The 24,910-nt window shown below is 44.0% G+C and overlaps 1 protein-coding gene across 1 annotated transcript in view; it reads left to right on the top strand.

Annotated features, from left to right (window-relative positions):
• Positions 1-23,233, top strand: part of LOC119172724 (uncharacterized) — a 66,398-nt gene extending 43,165 nt beyond the window's left edge. Inside the window, exons 2-4 of the mRNA XM_075892936.1 lie at positions 6,353-6,558; positions 15,906-16,041; positions 20,623-23,233. Coding sequence (XP_075749051.1) covers positions 6,353-6,558; positions 15,906-16,041; positions 20,623-20,717 — 437 coding nt within the window. The 3' untranslated portion in view covers positions 20,718-23,233. The remainder of the gene's footprint in view (positions 1-6,352; positions 6,559-15,905; positions 16,042-20,622) is intronic.
• Positions 23,234-24,910: the final 1,677 nt, after the last annotated feature.

Genomic DNA, 24,910 nt, shown 5'->3' with positions numbered 1-24,910 from the left:
AACGTGCACTCGCATCGCACAGCACACTGGTCTTTGGCAATTCGATCCCATCAAAATGCGACTGCCACGGCCGGTATCGAACCTGCGACCTTCAGCACCGCATCCACACCTTCACCTTTGCAGACGCCACTCCGTTTAATTCGGGCTTCAACTTCATATCGTACTGAAGCGCCATCATTGTGCAGCACTGGCGAAACCAGTACAGCAGTGAGGGGGGGCCAACATCTCCTCCTTCCCCCACTCACGCTATTTTTCCATTTCATGCGTGTATATATATACGCACACATACATACACACGCACGAACTTTCATAAGTAGGCGTTGAACCTCTCCACCCCCTTCTCGATAAAATTCTCTGGTACGCTACTGTTGGGAACGCAACAAATAGTTTGATGCGACTCTGTGACCATGCGCAACTACGAGAGGGTCTATTACTGTGCGCGTGAGTATCACTCCTGTCTTTTTTTTTTCACTTTTATAATGCTTGGGTACCCCTCTCAGAGTAAAGGAGTCCCAAACCAAGCACGACCTTGGTAAACTTTCTGTCATTTGTTTTTATCCACTTCTGAACTCTATTTTGAGTGTATCAAGTATATCTGGTGAGAGTTTTTGGGTACTGACTCGCTGGGCTGGGGACAAGTGCTGCGCTGGTCGAGCGGTAAGAGCGTTTATCTCCAAAGTGGGAAATACTCTATTTGATTGCCAGCTCCACCGGCAACCTACCGTTTTTAAGGGTGAAGCTCCTTAAAGCGGCACCCGTTCATCCCTCGTCGTAGTCATAGTGCTAAACCAGTCTTACGCTTTGACCTGCAGGCTGGTACCGGTGGGAGATTTCTCCTGTGCGTTGTTGAACAATAAAAAATTCGCAGCGTGCGCGTTAACTAAAAGCGGAATTCTCCTGTCTCTCATTCCCAATTAGCAGCCATTGGTGTGTACATTAAGCACTATCTGACAAGAAACGGTTGCTAGGTTATACTCGCTGGGCGTAACCTTCTTGCTTTTAGAAAGGTTTAGCGAGCGTTGAGCCCAGTGCCATGAATACGGTGAACTAGTATATACCATGAACTCGAGGTGGTTAAAGGTGGGAAGTAGACACAAAGCGCAAGCCGTAAGAAAGTGTGCGTGTGCCACCTCTAGTTTAGTCCTTGGAATGTCCGCTGGATGGCGGTGCTTTTATATGCGGAATATATGATGAATAGTTGCCAGATGGGGGTACTTAGAGTGTTGACTAGATGAACGAACGGACACACAGACAGATGCACGGACGAACACACGGATGGCTGCATGGACGGATGGGCGCATGGACGGACGCAGGGGCGGTGCATTAACGGACGCAGGGACGAACGCACAGATGAACGTGCAGACGCACGAACAGACGTATGCATGGACGGGCGGATGGACGCACTGACGGTTACACAGACGGACGCATGGACGGACAGAAGCAAGACCGAATGGACAGACGGAGGCTTCGCCTCACTCTCCATCATTCACCCCGTGGATATGCTGCTTTTTTTTTCTAATGGGCAAACGGGTAATCTTCCCTGGTGCTCGACGTTGTGGGTATAGAATTTTCTACAATATTTACTATGAGGGCAGTATGGAGCTGTGATTATTCAGCCATCATGGGAATAATGGGGCTGGTACGTAGCTCTGACTAGACTTCATGGTCGTGGCTTCCTTTATCGCTTTTTTTTTGGGGGGGGGGGGGGGGGGCTTTTTGTTTCGGATAAAATAATGGCTGCCTACGAACCTTGTGAACCAATTTGAATCGTTGAACGTAAAAGGGTCAAGGTGATGAAGTGAGTGTGCTTTTTTTAATATTTACCCTGTGTAAACACGTTAGATAAACACGTGATGGATAGTAACACGCATGTTACTATCCATCATTGCCATTCTGACTGAAGTTCTCATAGGTACAAGCGCCATATGTCACTGGTGTGCCGTTATAAAAATCTGTGATTGAGAAGTTGGTCTCTCCTTGCCCCACTCTACATTCGGCCCCTTTTCTTTGGCCACTGCTACTTCATGAGTTGTAGAAATAGGCGTCTTCCCTCCCCTAAATAACTACTGCTTTTGGCAAGTGACGTGGGTGACAATGCTTTGGAGCTAAGCGAATAAACAGAAAAAAAGCAGTTCAGGAAAAAATATGACAGTAGAACGATAATCATTTTTTCCGCTAAGCAATATGAGCCTAATTACAGTTAGTTCATAAGAACGCTGATATTTCCCTCGCATAATACGAATACATTAAGGTGCCGGGTGATATGGTCCTTACTTTACTCACACTCCTCCCTGTGTAAGCGCGAAAATAACATCGATAAAGGTGTCAGACATTGTGCTGATCCTACCTGAAGCGAACGCTCTCCTTCGTACGCCCTCATTATCAATTATGCCGAAGCCCCCCGCCCGCTACGAGCGATTCATTCGTTATTCCTTTCTCTTCTCATTCTTCTCGAAACACTGTAAGCCGATCGAAGAGCCATCGACGCTCGGCAGCCCCCCACCCCTTTGACCGGGCTTATTTTATTGTTATTTATCTCTTCAGTACTCCTTGGTGACCAAAACAAAAATATGCGGGGAATGGGATGCGCGATTTGATTGTAAACGTATGTTAGAATACATCGCAACATAATACATGAGTCACATTCAGATCCAATATTGATTAATCGATTGTCCGTCACACTGGACGCCACTGTTTCGTTCGCTACCATTGCACAAGCTTCGCGAAGTATAGAACGTTTCTGCTTTTCGATGCACTCGAGAGGCGTGATTAAGTACATGCCCAATAAAAACGAAGAGGTCGACGTTTTGAAGATTTCTCTCTTGCGCATACATTTGTGCGTCTCTCCGGCCCTACTGGCAAGTTCAACCCAACAGATAGACAGCAAAAACATATAAAAGAACCAAGTGCAATCTGCCAACGAAGGACAATGGTCCGTCTTACGAGAAACATTTGCTTTATTTTTCTAGTGGGACATCCTAGCAATGTTTACGCCAAAAAATGCCGAATATGAATAAGTATTTCAAGAACGCATGAGACGAGCATCTCCGTGCCGCAAAAAAACCAACTGCGAATTAAGCGTGATGTAACGAGGACGCCTAGTGGAAGGTAAAGAACCGTGCTTTCGCTTGCTGTTTTTTTTTAATTCAGTCTAATCAGAATATTTTTGAAGCGTAATTGAGTACATGCCCCAGCTTTTGAATCAATGTAGTGTGAATGAATATTTATTTGTATTGCACACGAAAAAATTGGTGCTCCTCTACTAAACTTTCGCAGTTCCTTCTAAACTTCACGTAAGGTGCGAAAAGTTTGAAATGGCATTCGCAGATAGGCAAGTCTTCTATGAGGAGATATGTTGTGAATACTGTATGGTAATGGTTTCGTTCGTGCAGTTCGATGGCGAAACTTCATCTCAACAGTTTCATTAAAGGCGGAGGTGCTGCATGTACCAATGCCTGCATTGCACAACACTCAATGCTGTTCCGGTTTTCCACTAAATTTCTGATGGCAGTCAAGAGGAAGCTGGTAGGTTTTAACAGCGGATCTGTTTAATCCGGCCGTAAAACATTGGTGTGGGCAGAAAATCATAAGTGGAAATGCGCCACAGGAATAGGACAAGACCTATTGCACACGTTAAACGAACACTCTGCTCGGTGAGTTGGAGCCCGTGAAACAAATGAAAGGGAGAAACGTGTAGAGTGCGACAGAAATGAATAAATAGAAAAAGGAAAAGAAATTAAACAAACCAAAACATAAAAAGATCGAAAGGTAGAGAAGTACATAGAAAATAAATAGAAAGAAGGAGGCACAAAAAAAGACATGGAGATATAGAAAAAAAAATGAAAGAACTATTAGGCTTCTGCAATACCTGATTCATCATGTATAGTGAGCCTGAAGGTTTTGCGAGAAAGTTAGCAGATTTGAAAAGGGAAGCCATGCCACCAATATTAGACTATGGAACTTCACATCTGATGTTAGCGCTTCCTGACTTTCGATCAAAAGGAAGAAAAAAAACAGCAAAGAGAATGATCACATCGGATTCTTTTTTAATTATTCGGAGGAGGGAGAGGGGGGTCGCAGTGTAGCAGATTAGTAATTTGTTGAATCATTCAACGCGTTGAGATAGTATAATGTGGCTTAAAGAAATAATAGACTCAGTAGCGAACAACCGAATAATTTAAGCCAGCTTATCATGTTTTTCAGTATTTTTGGGTGGTTTATGGAGTTTAACGTTTAGTTTAAATGTACGATAACTAGCAGGTGCTGCCGGTAAGCGCCGAACTTTATAGCTTTAGGTAACTGCCCAAACTTCGGCCAAATGTCACTCTTCAAGAACGCTTCAAGACTGGCTGCTGAAAAAATAAATTTAGGTGATCATTAATTTCGCCAATAAACGTACAGGTTACGAAGTGAGCTTTATGTTTGCCCGGTTAAAATGACGTTTCATGTTTATTGAGAAAGAGAGAGTAAAAGAGAGGCAGAATTTTATTTAGTGAAAATAATTTTTTGTGAAGAAAGGACGTTGGTGAAGTTCGGGCGGTTTCTAATGGGAACCTCATTCCACTCTTTTTACGACTCGGGGTTGTGCCTTCAGGCTGGCGTTGCGGAGAATCTCGCCTTCCCAAGCGTCGTGCGAACGAAAACTGCATGGGTGCTTCTGTGTCATCATCATCATCAGCCTGACTACGTCCACTGCAGGACAAAGGCCTCTCCCATGTTCCGCCAGTTAACCCGGTCCTGTGCTTGCTGCTGCCAATTTATACCTGCAAACTTCTTAATCTCATTTTAATCTTCTTAATCTTCTTAATCTGCTTCTGCGTACTTAGTTATAATACATGAGGCTTTATGGGCCGAAATCACAATATGAATAGGAGGAACGTCGTAGCGAAGGGCTCGGGGAATTCTTGATTAGCACTGACATCGCACAAAACATGGACCTTTAGCATTTTGACCCTTCGAAATACAACTGCCAAGACCGGTTTCGAACCCACGACCCTTGGATCAGTTGCCGAGAGCCATAACAGCTCCACCATCAGCGCGAACTATTATGCACTTTCCTATTTTGTAAAATTATTTGTACAGATACTGCATCTCTGGCACTTGTGTCACTTTAAGAACAGCTGCAGCTGTTCTCTGGTGAAATTTTCTTTCGAAAACGTAAGGACGTCCTCTTAGAGGCTTGTTTTTTTTCCTCACTGTCTTGTTGTGTGATATGTTGTCGTCACCGAATATTCCACGTTTCCTCGCCAAGCGGTTCAGCTGCTACACTGAACACTCTTATAGCACGCGTTGAATGGAAAGGCCGTTCCATAACGTGGGTACACCTTTCGTACCTGCTCGTAGTTCCACAGTGCTTCGATGCTAGCGTTCACGTCTCCTAAAAGCATCGCGCTTCACTGTTGCTGGTGCTAGGGTTAGGCGTTGCGAGTACGGTGAAGGAAAAGCATAGGGCTTCCCTGCAGAGTGGAGGCATATCTTTTGGGATGAGAACGGCTATATAAGGCAAGTTACAACTTTAAAAAATTGATTAAAAAATTGACTTTATTAAAAAAATAAAAGTAACTTACTGCTGATAATCATATAAAAGTAACGTAATTGAAACACTCAGAAAATTACAGTTTTGAAAAAGTGATCAATTACATGGCAAAATTATAAAAATTGTGATTGATTACAAGTAATCGATTACGCGTGACACCTTACGTACAACTTCGACAGGAACTATTCGGGTGCCGTTCAAAAGCAGAACTGATCAATTAACGCCACTTGTGAGACTCCTCTCCGAAACCTGGACATGCCCACTGACAAACCCATAGACGTCGGTGAACGCTCGTGCCACGTCGATACAGCAATAGAAAATGCACCAAGACAAGCAACTGCCACCGCTTTCGACGTTACCTTAATACACGCTTGCCGGAAGTGAACACATGTTATGGTCACCTTAGTCGTTATCTAGAACAAATGGACATCAGAAGGGCATGTTGCGAAAAGTCCAAGTAACTGATAGTCATTAAGACTAACAGACTGTATTCTAAGACAATCATAGTGCACGATAAAGAAGCAGAAAGCCCTGCAGGAGACGCAGTCGAGCTGATAATGATGGTAGCAGTGTGTCCTCTTTTGCTGTCCGAACCCGCACCTGATCTGGCCTCATAAAAAGGTGGCATAAACAGGGAAAGAAATGAATGGTCGTTGAAAGCGCAAGGGTGCAGAAAATATGGTCTACATTTAAGGCCACAGTAGAAAACTGGCATTAATTGGTTATTTTCAGTTGCAGCTCGAGCCTAGGCATTGCTGTAGACATTGCAGTAGACAGTTCGTGACCTGCTGTTGGTTCTTTTTGTTTTTTCGGCAGGAGTGCGGTGTATCCGGATCTTATCGCTGGAGGTGCCCCAGACGGTGGTTGTGGGCACGGAGGCCCGGCTGAGGTGCGCCTACGACCTCGAAGGAGACGTCCTCTATTCGGTAAAGTGGTACCGAGATGACGTCGAGTTCTTCCGATTCGTGCCTTCCGACCGACCACCCGGGCAATTTTTTCCCGTTGACGGCATCAGGGTAGACGTGAGTATTATGTGTTTCTGACGGACTTCGAGCAACAACTATCAACGGCACACACGTCAACGCTGTCGTTTTAGTTCGAAGTGGCTAACAATATAGAGTACTGCTGGCGCTGGAAACGTATGTGAAGTCGGTCTAATGTGTGCATGTTGTGGGTGAGTGCTGCGTGGTCCACTGAATGTGTAAACAAGTCTTATGCTATATCACAATAATAAGTGATTTATTCCAGACACATAGTGAGTCTTAGATGGCAAGGCAAAAAACAGAACATTGTGTACCTGACTAAGACCTTGCCACACATGCATTTCTCCAACAGTGCGGCAGCATAGGACACTATGTTAAATGCTCCAGTGCTCTGCAAAGTAAAAGTAACTACTGTTACGAAAAACCTTCCAGGGGTTGTGAGTGTAGACGAACACCACGGATAAGGCAGAGTCACAGCTCCGCCGCCACCCTCCTGTAATTTCTCCGTTTTTATTGCGTATATACACACGCAGACATACAAACGCACGAACTTGCATAAGCGGTGATTGAGTACTCCCCCCCTCCCCTCCGAAAGACCTTTCTGGCTATGCCACTGGGCAGAAAGTATGATATGGGGTGAAGACGCGATGTAGTACACATATGCTTTTGAAGAATTGATTGATTGATATTTGGGGTTTAACGTCCCAAAACCACCATATCATTATGAGAAACGCCGCAGTGAAGGGCTCCGGGAATTTTGACCACCTGCACCCGAATCTGAGCACAGGCCTACAGCATTTTCGCCTCCATAGAAAATGTAGCCGCCACAGCCGGGATATGATCCCGTGACCTACGGGTCAGCAGCCGAGTACCTTACCCACAAGACCACCGTGGCGGGGCTACTTTGGAAGAAGGCTGCGATTGAGTAAGCTGCGGATATCAATTTGTGCCTGTGTTCTGTAGGGTGGTTTAAGTGTATAAGCATTTCATTGTCGACTACCTGAGCAAACCATTCGTACGTCTCTCCTTCGCGTAAGACAGATCATTTTAAAGAAGTAACCGTATTAAAGAAAATATAAGTTTTCTTGGAGGTGCAAGATTTCGAACCTAGTACTGTACGCTGTGAAGCCTAATGTCTTACCAGTTGGTCTTGCACGCTGTGCTGAACCCCGATGCCTGAAGAATACAAGTATTCGAGAACAGAGTGAACGTGTTGTTCTGGTCGTACAAAACAAATGTAAAAGGAAAAGATCCATGAAGGATTCATTGAAATATTTTGTATTGTTCTAATACAATCGCTGTTTTGCAAACACTCTGACTTTGAAAATTCAAGACTAACACGGATTTCGACGATCTCGAAATGTGTCTTCCATGTGCCCATTTCAGACGCTGACAAACTAGAAGCAAGACTAAAAACGTCGGGCGCTCGCCCCTGCCAAGAACGTTCCTGAGAAGGTGTACACTATACCAACGGAATTATATACACTACCGCTTATATATCTCTTAACAAGTATTTTGCTTTTCATGATGACGCTATAGTGTCAATTCGTTTCGCAGACATTCCGGTATCAGTGCCGGCGTCGTTTGTTGTGAGCGAAAAACGAGTGCTATCCCTGAGCGAGCAATGGAAAAAGATGCCAGTAAAATAAATCACAAAATATTCAGCCTGAGTGAAAATCGAACACTGGTCATCTGCGTTGTAAGCAAGCGTTGTACCGAAGAGCCATGCCATGGCTTGATACTGTTCCAGTAAAAAGAAACACTACACAAATGTCATGCAGGGGGGGGGGGGGGAGTTTCTTAATGCGTGTGACATCACGTAATAAAACCGTATGTAGAATCGCGCCAAGCTTCAAAACATGTACGTTGTACATTGAGTCGGTGTTTTATCGTTTCACCTATTACGAAGCGTTCACACATCGTTCACACATGTTTAATCAAAACACGACCGGCAAAATGGTCGAGTTGATGAGGTTCCATGGTATTTGGATACGCAAATTTAAAAATATCACCACCACATCCGCGAAGTGACTGACGTTAGATGCGCTTGTTCGGAGGTGCACGGGGCGTTTCTTGGCGAGACCACTTCAGTATGAACGCGTGTTCGTCGAAGGCAGCGCTGTCGGGCACGTTCCGAGGCCGGCACTGCACAGTGATCACACTCCACGTTGATCGGCACCTTAACCATCCGCCCCTTTATGCCATGCTAGCCGCTGCCGCGAGACAAATGCCTAACGCTCGTAAATGGCAGACGTGGAGCTATCAGGCGTTCTTCAACGGGGTTGAGAGCACGCAGGTGAGAGGGCATGGGAGGATAAACGCACCCGTTCGTTATCGTAAGAGCTTGTCACGTGCTGCCGCGCCTACGATGCAACGAGAACACAGTGGTCGTAGCCTGGAGGAGGTGAGGGCACGTGTCATCGAAAATTGACGCTTTGGGTGGCGGCGCGTCATCTAGTGAGCGTTGTTGGAATCACTAGAGAGGACGCCGTGAGTGGAGACCGAGGAAGTGTGCACTGGCAACACTGGTGTACACGCCAGCCACCACCGCTGGACTAGCCGCGAGCATATGAAGCTTGCTGAGCAAGTTACTAAAAAATAACAGCCATTTTTTTAAACAGAAGATAGAAGAAAGATTACAAGAACATGGCACTAAACTCGCAAATGGTTTAATAAACAAGCAACACGTAATTTTTTTCTGGGTGAGCGCACATGCTCACTGTCAAGGATGAATCGCACCGCAAACCATAAGACACCGCCTCGTGTGACCTGCCTAGTCAACTCTGTTTAGCAGGCCCATTATCTTCCATTATCACGCCAGGAAAGGTTCGATAACGTAATCACTTTCTGCCCTTAATATGTTGAATGTTTAAGCCACTTCTCTTGTGTCGATGTTACTACGAACGAAATGGATTTTTGTGTGAAGAAGATCGACACAAATTGAAACCTAAAGTAATGCTAAGACCAAGTTAGTTCATTTCTTTTGTAAGGACTTCTTGCGCTCAAGAAGCCTCGCATTATTGCACCAGCCTGTTTGTCATATACATGTGCGGCCACATGACAAATGTATCTGGCACGCAACAGCGATTTTAGACGGGACACACCTGACAACATGTTTTATTATGCAGCTCGTGCTTCTTTCGGACGCCCTTATCTTCCTTTAAACTATAAGGCTTCACCTTGACCACTTTATTAGGAGCATATAACAACACATTAACACTATACAAGACCCTTACGTTTTAAAATTTGCAAGAGAATGCCCGTAGGGCATTACCGCTTTCGATTTATGGTCAACGATATTGCTGCGCTGCTCCATAGGACGCGTTTTTACGGTTTCAAAGTTCTACTTATTCTACCCACACACTCTACAAGAACCGAGTTCTTGAAACCAACTTCTTTGCAACGATACACCTTAGTCTCTAGACTAGCGCTTATCTTGGGAGCATAAGTGTTTTACGGTCATTACTTGGCAGCCGGCAACCACGCCTTTTTTGAGAAGTTTGAAGAGACTGACAGCATGAGGGGTCTTAATGAAAAATTAGTTTCAAATCTAAGTAACGTAATTTCTTAAGCTGCGGAAGTTTGTGCGTTAAATTGACTGTGGACCCCCCTTTTTAATATATATCACGAACACGGACTCATTGCTTCAGGCCCGAGGGACTTGACACTGACAAATAAGTCATCCACGTTCCTAAATATGAGGATACAATAACCATCCTATTCATGCTCTACTAGTTCGTCAACCTTGCTCAGAAAAATGTTACTCAGCAAGAAAACCATCTTCAGACCTAAACAAACGCCTTCCTGTTGCATAAAATTTTATATTTGCGTGACATTGTACGTATTGTTTAGGCGAAAAAATCGGTTGTTTCAGAAATGACCTTTTTGAGATACCAGAATCATCTTGGAGAAGGCACTCGTCATTGTCATTTTCGATGCATACCCTAACATACTGCATAAGTGTAGCATGCGAAAGAGAAAACAAATCTTTGACACCAAACCTGAACTCCGAACAGGTCCCTGGGTCATCATTCAATAAGTACCTAGTGGTGTTATCTAAGTTTGGAGCAATATACGATACGAATCTGTCATATTTAACGCAGACAAATATTTTTTTAGGTACGTGTAAACAACCAGCTGCCACGTTTTATGCTCGGACACAGTTACGCTGAAGAGAACATCAGATGCATGCACTTTTTCCGCAAAGAATATCGCATTTACCGATAGCTAAGAACTAATGACTTCTTCGCTAAGCCTTCCAAACAGCAACGCAACAGCCTTTGGTTTAACAAGGGATCCATTAACATTTACAGGCTGAGAATCTCAGAATTTCTCAGCGTAGAGTTTCTCAGGGAAGAGAACACGAAAACCTTCCTTGCCCGATCGAACTGCACGTACTAATCATTTGTCACATAAATATTTAACCAGGGAATGAAACCGATTGTTCTGTCCTCTAGATCACCCCTTGCGAGCAACTACGTCAGCGCAGTCTGAAACACATCATGGCTTTTCATCTTCCGAGAGTTTAGCTCACACAATCCGAGCGTAAGTTTCTCCGCCCTCTTCATACCGGTTTCCAGGGAAAACTTTGGTACTAAACGCAGTGTCTTTTGCTGTTGAGCATCCACGGTGATGTCTCCTATAAGACCAAAACTTCTCTTCGGCAAGCCATCGCTTCGCTCCTTTAGGGGGTGCATGGCGAACACTATACCAACAGAAAATCCATCATTTGGTTGGTCTTTCTGCGCTATTTACGAAACATGTGCTGTTTAAGGCAAGTGTCCTCGTCATAGCACGTAGTGCGAAGAATATCTTTGAGTATTTTTCGCCTGGCACCAACATTCACTTTCAAGTATCGCGCCGAATCTCTTAGTGTGGCCCACGGATGGGCACACGAATCCGCAGATGACTTGTAGTTGCGCAGGGCACGCTTCATGTTGGCAGTGCCAAAGGTAAGCGCTAGCTCGGCCGATGTTCACAGTACTGAGCGGGGACAAAGCCGCTAGGTTTGACAAGCCGAGGTCAGCACACGTAAAAGACGCCTACATGCTAGAAATAAACTATACAAGACAAGAAAATTGGGCCAGTAGGTGAGATTTATTGGCAAAAAAATAAAATAGCTCTATTTTGTTACAAGATAAAGGACAGATGAAGCGCACACGGCTCTGAACTTGCAACTGGTTTAGCGAAAAAATGGCATGTAATTCATGTAATTTTTTTCTCAAGGTCAGCGAGCAAGCTTAATGTCACAGAAGACTCACATGTCAGACCGTGAGTCAAATCCTCGTCTGAACTTCCTAGCTACCCTTCTTTAAAAAGCCCCTTTCCTTCGATTATAACGCCAAGGAAGGTTGTCTAACGTAACTACTGCTGTCTATGATATGTGGAATGCCTCAGCCACTTCTCCTGTGTAGGTGTTGGGTTTTTCAGAATATTTCTTCATCATGTGTGATGTTGCCGTATTTAATCAGCTGCAGCAGCACAACAGCATCAAGAAAGTGAACCGCTGCTCAGGTTCGCAGATTGCCTTATAAGTGACGTGCAGTGTGCCCTTCGCTGATTTGCGAAAGCAATAATTATGGCGTAGTGGGTAGTTTACGAGCTTAATTGCAGTATGCATTATAGGATAGTTTGAGTTGGTTTCCTTGTGGTATGGTTGAGGCGTCCATCGAGAACTGAAATCAGACAAGAAATTGATAAGGCTATGCTCTGGGGTACTGATTACTTTATCGCATTTTGCTGTTAAATGCGAAGATCGAGTGTCCTCCAAGTTTCTTTGTTTTTATATTTAAGTCTCTCTGTGTGTGTTATTCCATCTGACAAAGAAAAAAGACATTTCAAGGAGCACTGTATTTTCAGTTTCAGCTTCGGACGGCAAGTTTAGGCAGTGCACGCTTAAAATCAGACTGCATTATAAAAAAAGCAACCACAAAAAATATATACACCTTCTGAATTTTCACTTTACTGTGCCGATACGCTGGAGGCGAAAACGAGGACCATTGACAGGGTGTTTTTGTTTGGCAAATATTCCTATTGCGTCATGCAATGTTCACAACCCAAGTAGTTTTCTTGCACTTCCACTCCTACAAAGAAACCCTTATTAGCATGGAACACCAGTTGTCTTAGCGGGCTCTCTGTCTGATTAACAACCAATCAATTTTTCTTTTTTTTGTCTTCAAGAAATTTAATGTTGAAGCTCGCAAATGTGCATGTTCATGAAATACCAGTACAGCTGGTTAAAACTTTCGTTATCGAGTGCAGCAGCCACGTTTTTGTATGCCAGCATCATTTGATGGAACGAAGCTGCAAATAATTGGTGGGTGAGTATGTACCATGCGGACATGCACATGGCCGCACCATTTTGGGAACTTAATTCAGTCATATATAGAAAAGAGACAGAGAATAAAAACTGCCGCTCCTCCACGATAAATATTTGGCTGACTGTACCTCACTAATGCACACTCAATAAGTCAATCAAAACCTCGACCAACTCACGCACGTGGTACATAACTCGACATTCGGCAGTAATGAATAATCACGAAAACAAGTCTAACGCCCATCGATAAGCAAGACATGCAAGCACGCAATCACTCACACTCGCCATATCAGCACACCGAGACACGCGCGGTTTGCGAAGTGAGCTTCCGAATGCCGAGCAGACTCGCAATCACGCGCCCGCCATACACCCACTCGGGCGCCGATTTCAGACAGCCAGCACTTGACGCCAAGTGATTTTTTATGCAGGCGCTGGCAGCTCGCGCACCCTCGTACAGCGCACATCAGGTAGTTCTACATTCAACACGGAGAACCGAATAAAAGGAAAGAACAACGCAGGAAGTTCAACGGGCTGAGGGTAGATGTGCTGGGAGGTTGGGCACGGATTGCTGGTTCTGATGCTTTCTTTACTTCCAACGAGGCGGCAGCTATAGGGCCGAGCTTCATGCATACATGCCGGCATCAGTAAGAGGTGTCTCGCGGGGAGGGGGTTCGCCGCATTAAATCTTTGTTATTAATACCACTAAGCAAGCTCTCGGGGGTTGCAGGGCTCCGGCGTATAACGTGTACATACCGCGCTCGGCTTACAATATTTACACGAAGGGCTGAGCTCACAATCCCATATTTTACTTTCTTTTTTTCTTCCACCGTTCCGCTCCACTCGTTATTATGGTAATGAGCGGCGCCTATAACATTGTTCCCGCGTCTCTACGCCGCACTGGGAGGGGTGAGGAGGAAAGGAGAGGGTGCTTGCGGTGCAGTGGGTGAGGAGGGGCCAGTGTTTGAGGAGAGCGCGTAATGCAATGCAGTTCGGGCTCGTTATTCTGCCATTTTCATATATGGCGGCTCGCATGCAACAGCCCTGGCAATCGTAATGGGAATGCAAATGCACTACTCTCTTTTCTACACGCCGCCTCGCGGTTGTGACCCCTCCTTCCCTCGCAACCGTCGTTTGTCTCGATTCTTCGAACGATCGTCCGCAGCCTTCGGGCCGCTCGTACAGGTAGGCGCGAGCTGAGCCCGCTGCGCGGATTTGCGCTTGCGCACGCGCCGCGAAGATGATGTCGCAGTTCGCAGAAAAATTTGCGTGTAGTGTTTCTTTGCGAACGCCTTTGAGCGTTGTGGAAGCCTCATTCTTCTCATTTTTTTTTCTTTTGCTTAAGACGGGAAACACGCATGCGAGAATCGAGCAGCGACCCGCGAGCGCAATACCTGCCCAAACGCTGAGGCGCGCGCTCGACACGGGCGCAGCAAGAATATTGGGCCCGGAGGCGGTGTCGTACAGCGAGTGGGAAGTGGCGTACACGTCCTTTCGAAGACGAAACTCTGATTTTCTGCTCACCTCACTCGAAGGCGCACAGACAAGGAGAGAGGAAAAAAATGAGAATTTGTCTCCTCGTCAAACTATATGCGGAGTGTGTAGAGACGAGAAAAGGAATACATTGCATAAAGGCGAGAACTATGTTAATCGTCGGTCGTGTTCTTCGCGCAGTGCCTTAGGCGGCGTTCTTGTTTTTTGTCTAGGAAGAAAAAGTTGGATTGCGGGAAGAAACGAAAAGAAAAATGAATGTATTCGAATCTGCGTGCAAGGTTAATAAAAGTTAGAAGCTTCGGTGAATAGGCATGTGCAAGCGACTTCACCCAGATTGGAGTTCTGAGTGATTGGGGCGTCAATGTTGGTGGCTCACTTCGGAAGTTATCTCATCACCATTATATGAGTGAGTGAGTGAGTGAGTGAGTGAGTGAGTGAGTGAGTGAGTGAGTGAATGAGTGAGTGAGTGAGTGATCAACCTGACAGTCATCTTGTTTGCTACCCTACACGTGGAATAGACAAATAAAAAAATCACAGCATATCCACGGAGTGGATGATGATGAGTGCGGCGAAGCGTCCGTCAGCTCGTCCGTGCTTCCGTTCGTCCGTTCATTCTTGCTTCCGTTCGTCCTCATGACCATCCGTGCGTCCATCCATGCGTCCGTCCGTCTGTCCGCGCGTTCGCCTGCGAGTCCGTCCATCAATCTGTCAGTCTGTTAGTGCGTCCATTCTTCCGTACGTACACGCATCATTCCATCAGTCCGTCCGTCCGTCTGCTAGTCTGTCTGTCCGTCCGCGCGTCCATCTAGTGAACATTCCAAGAACCGCCATCTCCCATCTCGCATCCCCTGTGGCACATACGCGCTCTAGAGCGGGTATGTGCCACCAGTGGCTACGTACTACTACATAAATACATACAAGGGATGAACAGACCCACGCTTTAAGGAGCTTGGCCTCTAAACGTTAGAGAGGAAAATTAAATGGAAGAGTGAACACTGTGTGCTTTGACTAGGATGCACCGCAGGACCTCAGTCGATCACTAAGGTCTCTGATATTCACGAACAGCTACTTCGGGGATAGCTTTTTTGCGCCATTGACGACAGTGGCCAGGTTCGAAGAATTTTCGTTTCACGAAATGGTCTTCCGTAGTCTGGTTAGTTTAGCGTGCCAAATGTGCGCTGGTCCTCCCTACAACCATCACAACTGGCAGCCTATTGCTTCTGCAAAACCATGTATACGTCACATTGTCAACTTCATGATGGATCTGCAGGATCATCTATACGTCACATTGCGAACTCCATGGTGGAAAAAATACGCAACTATAAATGCCATGTCATGGCATAGACTTAAGAGCCGAGCTGAATCCTTGCGGAAAGCTTGCACCGAGGCTGTAAGTCATCATTGACAGGTGTTTGGGCTGTACAATATAGGTCGAGTGCTGAACTACCTAACACTTTCATGTGTGCTCGAGCTGTGGACGGCAAGCTATGCTTTGAAAGTGTGCTTCGAAAATGAGGAGACAAATGCTGTACAATATTCTACGCACTCATTACACCACGCTTTCTCGTTTATCTTCCAGTTGCAGCGTTCAAACAACGGTACCGTATTCATCCGCAATGTGGACCACCTCACGGGCGGCAACTACAAGTGCGAAGTATCGGCGGACGCCCCTTCTTTCAAGACGATGTTCGTGGAAAAGATCATCCGGATAGACTGTGAGTTCCGAAAGAAAAATGCTTTTTTTTTTTTTGCTACTTGCATGCATCCGTTGCCGCCTTGAGATGTGTATCACGTGCCCTGCTATTAGGAGCATATCGGGTCGCCGTACCATTCCGTCTATGAACTTTTAAGCTGAATGTGGTCATAGAGTGGTCACATTATACACGACTTTCTTGGTACGACATGCTGAAACTGCAATGTTCAGGTGGGACGCGCGCAAGGTGCTCTGGCGACGAGACTGAAACTTGGGCTACTTAGTCGTGCTTCATAATAAAACGCAAGCACGACCAGACATAGACAGCGCTGTGTTTCGTGTACCGTCTGTCCTCTGTCCGGGTGTGGTTGTGCTGCTGTTCCATTATGAAGTGCTCTTGTGAGCTGAATGAAGGCGCAATTGCACTATTATTCATGGCACTGTTTGTCGGCTGTTTTACCAGTAGCATCAGAAACACCAGTGCCGGTTATATTTCAACTGTTTGGGAGACAGATGTGCTTTGATTCACATTACTCACAATTTTCAGGTTTCACCTGCGTTAAGATAGCGTAGTGACTTCTTGACATGACTGCCACATAAGCAGGCACAAAAACGAGTGTGAAAGCACGTTATGAAATGTATATGTCTAATACTAGCGTTCAATAGAAAAAACGCAGTCACGGTAGTTGAAGTAATCTTTGCTTTTTTTTCTTTGTCTTATTAATAGCCATATTATAAGTTGTCAATTTCTAATGCATAATTGTTGCAAATACATGCACATTCTCAGTATAATTGCTCCTCAGTATAGCTCACAGATTTTCTGTTCATTTTTAAACTGTGGAGTCTATTTATTGTAGCAAATAATCAAGAACTATAATCCCCATACTTAGTTTAGCAAAGCAGTATCAGGAGGCAATATCAACTGTCCCTAGCGGAAACAGCTCAGGGCATTGCTCCTTCAAATTTTATCGGCCAGCATCACCAGTTCATGTTAACTTGTACGTTTCTTATATTGTTATCATAATTAAGGCTGCCATGAACAGAATGAACGCGTAATGACGCACATTTGATGGGTGGTAATTCATTTCTGAATAGTGTTTCCGTGCACTTATTATATCCAAATACATATTGGACATCACGCTGCAAATGAAAAAAGAATAATATGGTGGAAACTTGGTGAGGCTGTTTTAGTGGTATGGTGTTAGTGCACAAGCATCGTGGTTACCGCCTGAGCACCACCTTTTGGAAAGCGCCACGCACATCGCGCATGGGTTCACTGTCATAATTACACACATAAGACGCCGATCGGTAATAAGCCCACTGTAAGCTGCAGGAACATTTGCATAGCTATAATAAACTTCATTGTTGTTTCTATATCTGCGATTTGGCGTAGCATGTTGTTCAAAAAAAATGTTCTTGCAAGTTTCAGGATCATTTTTCAGACCATGGATGCGAGACTTAATCTATATTTGAAATATTTTGAGCTGCATGTTGCCCTTTGTGTGAAATGAGGTGCTGCCGATGTGATCATGTTTATGTAATCATCCGCGTCACTGTTTCTCAGAGAAGCTGGTTGCTGTTCCTCGACAGAGCCTTTAAAGAGCTTTGATGCCGCATACAATGGCCTCTCTATTCTCATTTTAAGTCAAGATTATCCTTTCTCTTCTTTTTCTACTGCCAAATTCAGCAGCATGTGTCTTCTTAAAAGCTTATTGCCACACTGTCTCAGCAGATCGAAAAGTACATGGGGCTATCATGCACCCTATCGCGCCTGAATGTGATTCGCTCGGTGATCGAAATGGCTGCCAAGATATCGCGCAAAGGCTTCGCGGGTGCTAAGAGATGGGTCCAAAGGCTTTCATCTTTTTTGTCTTGCATGTTGTATAAAAGACAGATGATTTCAGCAGTCAATACGGCAGTGTACAGCAAGTATTTTGAGCTCTATAGTCAGATACAATTACAAAAGTCTGCTGAATTTTGTCCCCAAACACTCACGCATACAAGTCTATAGACTATTCCGCATGCTCCATATTGACATCGTTAGCCACTCTTCTGGTCACCTCTCTTCGGAGACCATTGCCGGGAGCATGAGCAGGGCTATTTTTTTATTGTTGAAGCCATCAGCTACCATGCTTTGATCACCTGGGCGAGGCCTCTCCAGGCTTCTTCAGTTTTAGACCCTCTTTTTCTTTTTGTTTAACTCGTACCTCGGTTTATTAAATCTAGACTATACCTCTAAAGACGCACTTTCGAGAGCGTGATGACATTGGGCAACGATTCACTGATTTTGGTATCCTTTAGGTTTTGTTAGTAAGTATCTCTCCACCTTGTCCTTGAACGCACACGGTACAACTATTACTGTAACTCTATTTTGAAATACACTTTTCATAGACAGTTCCCTTAATTTCTGACCATCGTAGAACGACGTTACTAATTAACTCGTAACTTATTCTAAATTATTGTTCATTTTTTTTTATTTTTAGGAGTGTGAAAAACGTGAATGTGTCAAGAAACGCACGTAATGTATTGAGAGCCCGGATTGTTATTGTTTTTTGTTTACTTGTTATTTTGCTATCGCAATTATTGTTTGCTATATTTTATGCTACAATACTAGCAAGTGCTCATAGCTTCAATGTGGGAATGATATTGTTGTTCTAGGGGGTTTCAGTAGTAGTTTTGTAAGTGCACATTGAGATAGATTCTTTGTTATGTTTTACTATTGGTACGCACCTTCCCGAATGATTTTTATTATACTTTTTTGCCGGAATGAACTATTTCTAAATACTTACATCACATATTGAAGCTACCAGCATGTCCTGTAATAACATGATACTTAAACACTGTGTTTCTTGCACTGCCTTCTGCAGATGAAGAACTTTCTATGTACAAACCTACAGCTGGACGACAGAAATCGAAGTGGCTTCTGGCGTGCCTTATTCGGGACATAAAATAATCCCATGTTTCACTATTTCGCGTGCCTTGCCTTTTGCCTACTACTGCGTCATTGCTTGTTCACGTTATTGTCACTTAATTTCTTGTTATGTAACATTTCAACGCGCCACTGTTGGCTTGTGTAACCTATCTAATAACCACCACTAACCATTTCTAGTAGAAGCAGAGACTTGGGCACTCTTCTGTAGTAAGTAGAAAGGAGCGTGGTGCAAGATATTACTGCAAGACAGTACGCTAAGTGGTTTGTGCCTATACCAGCTGCTGCAAAAAGAACGTGAAACATTTCTTTCTTGCTCTTAAGTCTTCAATTTTTAGGGGCGAAGCTCCTTAGGGCGTGGGCTGTGCGTCCCCTGTAGCCTGTATATAGCCACCTCTAGTTTAGTTCTTGCAGTGTTCACTAGATGGCGGTACCGTCCCCTGTATGTAGCCACCTCTAGTTTAGTTCTTTCAGTGTTCACTAGATGGCGGTACGTCTCCTGTATGTAGCCACCTTTTGTTTAGTTCTTGTAGTGTTTACTAGATGGTGGTACTTGTAGCTGATGATGAAAAGATGCAAGATGTTATAAACTAGAAAGCGGTACTTGTAGTTGATGAAAGACGCGAGATCTTATAAAATAGGAATGATGTCACATATGGCGCGTGTCATTGGTTGAAGGCAATCGTTCGATTTAGTGCGGCGACGTACGCTAGGGGGAGCGATGTAATAAAATCGAGTGGGCAAAATGTACAGAGGATTCATGGTTTACCAGGTTTACCTCCGGAGCTTCGCCCACTCATCATCATTCACTTCGTGGATATGGCGGAATTTTCCTTGTCACTTAACGAGCTAGGTATATCCGCTCCTCATTATTACGGAACTGTTATTAATGAATAGTCTACTAACCTTCCTTTGGGCTAAACCTGTCTCATGTGCATGTCAATCTTACAGCGTGAACATGTCGCCAAAACGAAGCAAAATTTATATATATATTTATGATGAATAGAATAGTTTTGTTTATCGTTAACAGTGAGAGCTTCAATATTAAGCAATCTACGACTCTTCACGGGAAACATAGACAGTATAGAAAAAAAACAAAGCAACAATCACCATGAACCGGCGATTTGCACCCTATAGAATGTCGTTAGAAGTGCGAACTTAGTTACATGCACGTGGGATGATGCAGGGCAACAGCACAAGTCTTGCAAAGTGCGCTTGTAGTTTAATGTGGTTTTTTACCTCAGGGACGACCGACATGGCAGCCACTCTGACTTTCGCTGAATTGATACACCTGTAAATCTGAATTTTTCTTTAGGTTTCCTGAGAGCTTTTTGTTTGTCTGTTGGTATAGGCATCTCGCTCAGTACAGTTATGAGCTTGAGTTAATCCAAAGATGCGTGTTAACGATGAGCAAGTGTATTCCGCCAGCTCTACATATCTCACACAGTAGCACGAGGAATCACATGGACGGCGAAATGGAAAGATAGACACAACGCAGTATATCCCGTCTGGCTCTATCGCCATCCATACTATTCCTTGCGGTACTACGTAAATTGTGTACTACCAACTAGCTCATCAGTCTCCATACACTTGCAACATTTTACTAAAACAACATCATTTCCTGTTCCTTTCTTTTCTATATATCTCCTTCTCCTGTACCGTCATCATCTATAGCCTCCTCTACTTGCATCCAAGTTCCATCTGTGGTGACACTTCTGCTCCTGGCCCTCGCGTCTCACGCCGTCTCTCGTCTCGGGTCCAATCGCTGATCGCATCAAGACCCACGTGACCCAAGTGGTGACTTAATTGCTCAGAGAAGCAGGACTGCACTGTTCCAAGGAGAGAGAGACAAAACGCCCATGCTGTGTGCAGTGACCAGACTGTTCCCGTAAACAGCGTAGAAAAATAACAACTGCAACGCCTGCGTACAAGAGCCTACAAGATGGCATGTGATCTCAGGGTTAATCTGTGTGTTCCCTTTTTTTTCTTCTTTATCACCTGGCAGCTTCTCTTCGCGGTAGGATGGCTGTACAAGTAGGCGTTAAAAAAAGCCAAGCCTTGGCACGATGCCCGCAAGTACCACCAGCTTAGTTGCAGTTCCGTGTTCGTTAATCAAAGCGTAATTTAATTCAGATGAACCAATTCATAGTACCACTCCTCATACAGGAGACGTCGTTCTGACTGAACAGATTCTGTCATGAATATCACATTCCTTACTATAGTGGCATTCAACGGAAGCAACAACTTCAACTGTTCATGTACCCAAAAAGGCATACGCGGTGGAGTTGGCCATGTCTAGAACTTATATTCATAATACTCGCATCGTGTGCGTATGTCTACTGCAGAAGCCAGGCTGCAATATCAAGATTATTTGCTGGCAAGCATGCATTGCGTCACTCTGAGCAATGACGGCTGTTATTGTAACTACCAGACGGGCACCGGTCTGCCCGTCTGGTAGCGTATGCTCAGAATCAAACTTTACGAAAGAGCTTCTGATGGTGACGGAGTACCAAGAACTTTGTAACAAACGAACAGTAACTTACCCGGCATGGGTGACTGATATCTGCGCGATGTTAGCCAAATTTCGATTAGCCAACCTTCGCGTTCGTAATGACAAGCAAGGTTTCTTTATCGGTATCACTACGTGCTACTGTCAGCATTGGGGATAAAAGGCTTCAGAAAATCGCACCATCAATGAAAACTGAGTGAAAACCCGTTAAATGGTAATGAATTAATTAAATTACGAAAAGATACTTGAATTTAGAACATTAGTGGACGTAATTCAAAGTGCTTTGCACGTGGGGGTGTTACCGTATAGGCCGGCATGGTACTTCTAAATAAACAGTTCGCGCTATGTCGCAGAAAGCAAGAACGCATTTGATCAGAATTTGATGCGATGTGTATGACGCTTAAGACCACTGTGGTTGTTTATTCATATGTTCCCAAGTTTCTGGCTAGACTTACGCCAAACAGGCGCAAACCACGTTAAAGTTGCGAACACAAATTTGCGCATTTTGTTACCTTGCGGGCTCAAAAAAGAGTGTTTCACCAATTTTCGAGTTACCGTTTCTTTTTCACTCGTCACCCGCAATAAGGCGATTGTGAAGGTGACACTTTTTAATTTTCGGAAGTTTGCTGATAGTTGTGAAAATTGTTTCGACAATATTGTGAATAGTAATGACACTCTTTGGAAAAACTATCGCAAATCTTTGTTATTTAAAGGAAGAACACAAATAGATCATTCGGATAGTATTCCGGTACAGCGATCTTCCAATGAATGAGTTGTTTGGCGCTGCAAGAATATTCGCCACTATGCGAGAAGCTCAGTTAGGAATCAACTATGCTCTAACTGGTAACTAAATTACGTTTGTTACGAATGGTATTGCAGTCATTTCAACTTATTTCATGAGAAGCAAGATAAAGACCTCTTCACGAAAGGCATTGCAAAACATCGTCGGTAGCAATATGGACACAGAATATGCATAAGACCATATGTTGCATCGCGTGTTGTCTAGTATATTTTCTGTGCACTTGTTTTTGCCCACAATGCAGCAATGGCAAACTGCCTACCATAGCTGTCCACACTTTCACTCTGATTCGCTGTGTAACAAATAATTGCTTATATGCTCAGAGCTACTAATTACGTGGATAGATTGGAGTTATCGATTTTACTTCTGGAGGCTTGTAGTCGCATGTGGTACTTTGTATATGCCTGTCTCTTATAGAAGATCAATCTAATTTATCTTCTATATAAGGCAGGCATATATAACTTCGTTTTTTTTTTATTTTAAACTCCATTTAATTAGCTTTTTGCTCACAAAAACGGCCACGAAATTCTGGTGTATTGAACTTTGAATCGGTAAGTCAAAAATCTTGCCTGCATGGTAAAGTCACGCGTGCAAGTTCAGTGGTGACTGTGCAATGTTACACACTCAAGGTTTGTTTACCTGCAAATGATGCTAAAAGTAGGTACAAAAGATTATCCCTGTAATGTTTGTCACTGAAATGTCAACCTGCATTTTTGTCCGTCGCTGTAGGTTCGAACAGAAAGCCAAAAGCTATTCAGCGAACGCGGCTGGAACGACATGGTTCTGGTAGAGACTTTAGCATTGTCCGGTTGGTATAGGCAAGTTGTATCATTGAGTTGAACATCAACGCAAAGTTGCTAGCGTATGCTTTAGTTGGCCTACTTTTTTTTAATATTAACACATCACGTCATTACTGTACATACTGTCATCGCTGTTACATTACGGAGTTTCAATTAAACTGTAGTTGTTGCACCACATGCCGTTTCTTTGCCTGAATTACTTTAGCACCTTTATTTTTATTATTAGCCGTGCGTTCGCAAGCTAACTTCGGCTGCCGAAGTATACGTCAAATCACAGGTTATGACATTATCAATGTCATCTTTGCACTGTTTACGAGCTACTGAAACCTGTGTGTTCAGTTCTTCATATAGCAACGATAGTAATGCCTCTATTCAGCAGAACAAATTTTTAAGGCGAAAGATTTCCGTGCCTCACGAAACACGAGAATTGTATGTCACAACCTAGTTCCCACTCTGGCGGCGCCAGCACGAGTGCTGCAAATTATCACCCTCACTTGACGGTATCCTCATATGACATTGTACCAGATAGAATCCCTGCCGCGGTTTTCGTATGTTCGGCGGATTCAAAAGTGCTTGAGGCACGTGTTGCTTAGATTAGGGCACGTTAAAGAACCCTAGGTGGACTAAATTTTCGGAGGAGGAGGAAAGGACAGGGAGGATAACCAGTTCTCAGACCAACTGGCTATCCTGTTCTGGAAAAGGAGGTAAGGGGAATAAAGATAGAATACGACACTAAAGTCTATCTTTAAGGCCAGTTTCCCGAAAAAAAAAGTAAGAAATCTTCGCCATACTAGAGGGCTCCGGAAATACCAAAGCTCTAGACAGACTAGATGATCGCCCTATGTTAGAACGAAAAATCCTGGGTCATTGACCTTCTCCATCCTCAGCCCAGAAGGCTTTGAAATTTCTGGAGCCCTCCACTATGGCGTCTCTAATGATCAAATCGTTGTTTTGGAACGTTCAACCCAAGCAATTATTCTTATGGCATCACAGATTACATAAGTGTGTTCTGTCATTAACACGTCGCTTTTATGCCATATGAGGACGTCATCACATGACATGGTCACTTGGTAAAAAGTGCGCAAGTCACGGAGGCAATGCAAAACAGGGTGCGGTACATATGCGATTGTTCCGATTGCATATGTACCGCATCTCAGGCACAGAAGCATCTCAGGTGCAGAAATCTTCAGCAGTGGGGCAACGCAAGATTGATACATCGACTGAAAAAAACAAAAAAAAACAAGAAGGCTCCGCCTTCGAGACATCGTTGGCGAAGGCATAATAAGCCTTCCGAGTTTTTACAATGGCAGTGTCAAATTATGCAGTGAAGCTGAGCAAATAATTCAAGCAAGAATAGAGAAGTGTTGGACTTGTTTGTTCATCTGGACGCTTTTATATATATATATATATATATATATATATATATATATATATATATATATATATATATATATATATATATATATATATATATATAGATATATATATATATATATATATATCTGTGTGTGTGTTTGTGTGTGTGTGTTGCAGTTTTATTTATATATACCAGTATAAGCCTTACGCCGACCACGCCAACAAGAAGTCTTACTGAGTTTCGTCTAAGGGAAAGGGCGTCTGGCGTGCCGCGCTACTTTAAAAAGAAAAAAAAAAGTTTACTAGTTTCTTCGAATTCTATGTGGAAATTTGCCATCTTACACCATTCATACAAAACATGTCACCATTACAGGTCATCTTAGAGCCCCAGCGACAGAGCTTTCTCGGGTGCCTTGTTGCTTAAAGGAATCATTCATTTTCCTTCATTTATCCAGGAAATTCCCGGCGGAAGTACCTAGGCTCCATTCTTCAAACTGC

Source organism: Rhipicephalus microplus, chromosome 4 (assembly GCF_043290135.1).
Source record: "Rhipicephalus microplus isolate Deutch F79 chromosome 4, USDA_Rmic, whole genome shotgun sequence".
Classification (NCBI taxonomy): domain Eukaryota; kingdom Metazoa; phylum Arthropoda; class Arachnida; order Ixodida; family Ixodidae; genus Rhipicephalus; species Rhipicephalus microplus.
The sequence above is the reverse complement of the archived record's forward strand: the minus strand, read 5'-3'. Positions and strand labels throughout refer to the sequence as shown.